At 42.6% G+C, this 6,000-nt stretch overlaps 1 protein-coding gene across 3 annotated transcripts in view; it reads right to left on the bottom strand.

Moving 5' to 3' along the window:
- Positions 1–6,000, bottom strand: part of LOC109934754 (casein kinase I-like) — a 193,053-nt gene that overhangs the window by 74,501 nt on the left and 112,552 nt on the right. For all 3 annotated transcript variants that reach the window (XM_048617262.1, XM_048617260.1, XM_048617261.1), the window contains one exon: positions 777–928. In XM_048617262.1, coding sequence (XP_048473219.1) covers positions 777–928 — 152 coding nt within the window. The remainder of the gene's footprint in view (positions 1–776; positions 929–6,000) is intronic.

The raw sequence follows: 6,000 nt of genomic DNA, 5'->3' as shown, positions 1-6,000 counted from the left end.
ACAGATGCTGCCAGACCTGCTGAGCTTTTCCAGCAACTTTGTTTTTGTTCCTGATTTACAGCATCCGCAGTTCTTTTGGTTTTTATTTTCAGTGCGAGCCTGAGTTAACTACACTCCACAACACTCACCACCACTTATTAGAAACCCCATATTTATACAACTAATACACACAATTCACCCCTAATAATGTATCCATCACGTGTTTTGTTGCTCCATTACATCTCAGACATACCTTCAAACCTTACGAGATGATAACATCCTTTACATAGGTATTCTTGTGAATGCCCTGACAGGTGGAAGATGAAAAGCTTTGACAAAATGTGGCTTTTTCTCAGCAATACTCAGATTCGAAACGCGAGGAATATACACACAAGCACAAAAGTGTCAACAGCGTCTTGACATTACGACACAGTGTGGAGCTGGAGGAACACAGCAGGCCAGGCAGCATCAGAGGAGAAGGAAAGTTGACGCTTTGGGTTGGGACCCTTCTTCAGAAAATGGATTCCGACCAGAGATATCAACTTTCCTGCTCCTCTGATGCTGCCTGGCCTTCTGTGTTCCTCCAGCTCGACACTGTTGCCTCTGACTCCAGTATTGGCAGTTCTTACTATCTCTCTTGACATTACAAGTCCATTTTGGCAGGAATGCTGGTTTATTGCATCAACTCCAAACATGAAACTGTTCATTTTGAATCACTGCTAGCAGTGAAAGTGTCAAATTCATAAGTAGTCTCAGATCAGAGGTTTCACACATAACACTTTAGTCATAGCACTCACCAACTGAATGGCAATCATTAGCACTGTCTTCAGTGTGAATGTCCGGTCGCACAGATCAAAGAGATCCTCCAGACTTGGTCCCAGCAGCTCCAGCACCATGGCATTATATTTACTACATGGTCCAAAGTAATAAACTTGAGGAACTCCTTCAGCTGAAAGGAAAAAAAAGTGTTTACTAAAATCCAAAATACACTTTCCCAAATCATTGAAATAAAGTGCCATTAAGGACACATTACAGAGGCTGATCTCATGCTGCTAGCTTTGAAAATTTTGCTTCCATAGCATGTAGCAGGCACCACTGTTTTGATGTAATTTTTTAAAAACTGATCTCACTTTTACCCAACATCTTGCTTCCCCAAAAATTTGCTTGATTTCTTAAATCATTGGTTGTAATGGAGAATATACAAAACTGAATGATGCCCAATGGATATTTCACTGATTGATAAATTGATTTTCTTATAATCAATGCTATGACAAAAATAACTGTCTTAACTCTGATCTTTACAAACAAATCTGGACAGCACAAAAGTTAATATTTTCAAATAGGGTCAAAAGAGCAAAATTCAGGTTCACAGAATCATAGAATCCCTACAGCGTGGAAGCAGGCATTTGACCCATCGAGTCCACACTGACCCTCTGAAAAGCATCTCACCTAGAACCACCTCCCAATCCTATCCCTGTAACCCTGTGTTTCCCAAGCTAATCCATCTAACCTATACATCCCTGGACACTATGGGCAATTTGGCACAGAAAACTCCACACAGACGGTCAGCCGAGGATGGAATTGAACCCGGTTCCTTGGTGCTGTAAGGCAGTTGTGCTAACTACTCAGCCACCGTGCCACCCCAAAAAAATTCACGTTGACACCTTGAGTACTGATTAGATGAAGCTACATGAAATATAGTAATAACTGAGTGAATTAATGCAAAATGTGAACATACAGAATAAGAGTAAGCCACTTGTTCTTCAAGCCTGCTCCACCATTCAATAGGATCTTGGCTGATCTGATTTTAACCTCAACGCTACATTTCTGCATATCCCCAATAATCTTTCATCTCTGACGATCAAGAATCTATTTACCACTGCCTTAAAAATATTTAAAGCATCCAGTCTTGCCACCACTGACACTCTACAAGATGCACTGCAGAAAACCCTCAGACAGTACCTGCCAAACCCTCAATCACTTCCATCTAGAAGGACAAGGGCATCAGATACATGAGAACACCACCACTTGCAGGTTCCCCTCCAAGTCACTCACCATCTTTCACTGTCGCTGGGTCAAAATCCTGGAATTCCCTCCCTAATAGCATTGTGGGTCAACCTACAGCACAGAAACTGCAGTGGTTCATGAAGGCATCTCACCACCACGTTCTCAAGGCAAACTAGAGACTGGCAATAAATGCTGGCCAGCCAGTGACGCCCACATCCCAGAAATGAATAAAGAAAAAAAAACTGAAGATTTTGCATTCACTGCCTTTTGAGGAAAGGAATCCAAAAATTCACAACTCAAAAAAAATGTGGGACAGCTCAACAGCACATCATCCACATCTGCCTTCAAAGAAGTCCTAAAATGGAACCTAGAGAAGGGTTGTATTAGAGATGTTCAGATTTACATGGTCACACTTAGAAGAGGGGAACAACTATGCAAAACAGACACTGGAAATCCAAGATAGTGTAGGATAGAGTGGAAGACCAGGGTGAACATTACAACAAATCAAGGATGGGAAACCATGGTCACAGAGTGCAAAATTTGATGATTAGCATTGGGCATTGGATTTGGACAGTGGATCCAGTTTAACTATCAATGTGCACAAGCAATTTTAATATTCAACCAATTGGCTTTCCAGGATCAGTTTCGTTTCACATCTTCATTGTATGCTGATGGTTGGAGATTCAATGACACACTCACTACCAGGAAGGGGGTAGAGGCTGAAACCCTCGTGACATTTAAGTCGTAATTAAATGTGGACTTGCGATGCCAAGGCTATGGGTCAAGTGCTGGAAAATAGAATTAGAGTTAGGTGCTTGTTCTTTGACTGGCACAGCCTTTTTTTTGTGCTGTAGGCCCCTACAGCTATAATTATTGGGATTCTGTGTTTTGAATAACTTCAGGGAAAAGAATATTGCTTCCTTATGGGCTTAAAAGTTTTGACTCTTGAAGGGGTATGGTAGAAAAATAACTAGTACCCAATTCACAAGCTCATTTTTCAGGTCCAATCTAGTTAAGTCTCCTATCTTTACCAAACACCTGAAGACATAGGTTTCACAGGAGTCAATGGTCAGCTGGCTGATTCCTCTCCCCACCTCCCTTCTTGATCCAGAGGGATGGAGGGTAGTTGTAACATTCCCACTTCTGCCCACAACCAGGCTGAACAGAACAGTTCATGGACTTGTTGACTGTATGACCTATGTCTTCACCTGCTTCATTGCTACTCTCATGGATCAAGACGACTTATTTCCTCGTGGTCTATGGCCTTCAAATGGCTGAGGTAGAAGGAGGAATTGAAGAGAAGCATTTCAGGCTGTGGGGCATTAGTGCGATGAAAAAAACAGAAGGTTGCAGATGCTGGAAATCTGATACAAACACGGAATGCTGGAGATACGCAGGAGGTCGGGCAGCATCTGTAGAGAGACAAACAGTAATACCATTTCGAAACCGGTATGTCTCTTCTTCAGAAATGAAGTCAGACCTGACTCGAAGCATTAACTTTCCACAGATGCTGCCAGACCCGAGTTTCTCAGGCATTACCATCATCTCAACTTGCAAGGCCAAGAGTAGCAGTAAGCAGCTCGGATCTTTAAAGAGCTGCCTGATTGTGTGTTGGAAGCAGATTAATGGTAGTTTTCTAAAAGGATCAGGTAAGATTACAGGGGAAAGGCAAAGCACTAGCTGATGTGCTCTCGCAGAGAGTCAGCATTAGCGCAACATCCTCCTGCTGCACTGTCACCATTCCATGGTTCTAATCTCCCACCTGCCTCACTGTTCTTTTTATTATGGACTGTGATTTGACGGGGGAAAGAGGGAGAGGGCAGGAAAACTAATCTCTATTCACTCCAGAAAGTGAAACGTAATATTCCTCCATTGATCATGAATTTCAATTAACATTTGTCAGCACCACAAAAAAAACTTGCATTTATGTATTCAAAACTCCCCAAGGTGTTTCATAGTGCTGTTATTAAAAGGAAAAGAAATATTTGATCCATAATGACCATCAGGAAGGCTGGAAGCAAGCTGCGTAGTGCAGGGAGAAAGGCCTTGATTCTCCAAAGATTAGATCCATTAGGGGTGACTGGGTCTATAGTGTGTAGAAGATCTGCTTTGTCTCTGGTCCCCATTCATCCAAGCAGTTATGATGATCAGCTAATGGCTTCTTGCTTACCCAGTTCAAAACATTAACAGCATCCAAAGCAAGTGAATATTACGAGGAAATGAACAGGATAACTTCTGCTAATGGTTTAGTAACTCAAGAGCTATGCTCAGCCTTAGCAACTGGCAGTAATCCAGAGTGACAGATGTAATTATGAGCATTCCACATCTGTCACTATCTAGTGACTGGGGTCAGACGACACTAAGCGTCTAATAGACTGCTCAGTGCACTCACATTGAAAACTGAAACCTTGTAGGAATGAAAGAAGTGATTAATTTCAAGTGAAGTAGATTTTCAAATTAGCCTCTACTGAGCTGTTGAAGTGCTCACAGCCTGGTGGTAGTGCTAAATATGGTTTGACATGTCAGTCTTCATCCAGCACCCCGTACATTCAAGATGGCTGACCATAATAATCAGCTGTAATAAGAACAAAAAACCAGGGGGATAAAATCAAGTCACCTGTGGAGAGAGACTGAACTGAAGAGAAATAGAGAATTAAGAGTTTTTAAACCAGGGGAAGGGGGCAGGAAGTTCAAAGGAAAAGATCTGTGACAGGATGCAGGTCAGGGGAGATAGATGAACCACACACACACACACGTTCTCTTTGGTCTTGCAACGCTCCTAAGTTGTTGGGTAGAAGAAAATTGACTTTGATTCTGTTCTTCGTACTTTAAGGTTTGCACGACCCTTGCACTATAAAGTTTCCTATTGCATTCATCCTAGTTGAGCAGTGATGGACAATTAGCTGTCATGAGATAATGTTCCTGCAGCTGCTTTATGCTATTCCTTCAACAATATGAATAATATCTGATCTCAGCTGGTCTGCAGCTTTGTATAACCATACTATTTCTGTTCAGATCCCTTCCCTAAATGTGACAATGGTCTTGCTCAGTAGCACTTATTGTAAAAAGCACAATAAGACTGCTCCTTATTTACATCTTGATAGCCCTGTAGGGATATATGTGGTGTGAACTCCTTTGATGGAGTCAGGAATTGAGTCTTCAGCTGCTTGCCCATAAGCAATTCCAATAGTGCTCAACTACATTGGCATGTGGTGGACCTGTAATTTAGCAGTGCTGCCCTGCATTTGTCAACAGCGACTTAATTCTCGATCCCGCATTCAGCTTCCCCGTTTGATCGCAGGATGTCAGTAAACACGTGACATGTTCAAATTCAGAACTGACGGCAAAGTTGACTGAAACACTTATTAGCACACACTGTCCCGTCATCGAAACATGAGGATACCATGCACTGATCTCCTACCTACTAACCTCATCCCGCCCTCTTGACCTGTCCGTCCTCCCTGCACTGACCTATCTCCTCCCTACCTACACTCACCTTTACTGGCTCCATCCCCGCCTCTTTGACTGGTCTGTCTCCTCTCCACCTATCTTCTCCTCTATCCATCTTCTATCCGCCTCCCCCTCTCTCCCTATTTATTTCAGAACCTCCTTCCCCTCCCCCATTTCTGGAGGAGGGTCTAGGCCCGAAACGTCAGCCTTCCACCTCCTCTGATGCTGCTTGGCCTGCTGTGTTCACCCAGCTCTACACCTTGTTATCTCTACCATGCATTGTAAATAGCTCATGCAAGTCTTGTGATCACCTTACTCAAGGTTTACACAAGTGTTCCTTGGCAACCTCCCGAGGACATTTTCCTGAAGTGAAACTGGAACGACTAGTCATTCGTTCATCACTGGTATGTCACCCACAATAACAAAATACAGTCAGTGCTCAAAATGGTTTTATAGTTAGTCCTTTAGGTTTTTGTTCTGATAAACCCTTAACATAATAACAATGAACAGAGACACATTCTTGGTCTCACAGCTGGTCCTGTCAGATCTAGCTGCATTGATTAT

The sequence above is a fragment of the Rhincodon typus genome, chromosome 36 (assembly GCF_021869965.1).
Source record: "Rhincodon typus isolate 14 chromosome 36, sRhiTyp1.1, whole genome shotgun sequence".
Classification (NCBI taxonomy): domain Eukaryota; kingdom Metazoa; phylum Chordata; class Chondrichthyes; order Orectolobiformes; family Rhincodontidae; genus Rhincodon; species Rhincodon typus.
Note: the sequence above shows the minus strand (reverse complement) of the source record. Positions and strands in the feature narration are given on the sequence as shown.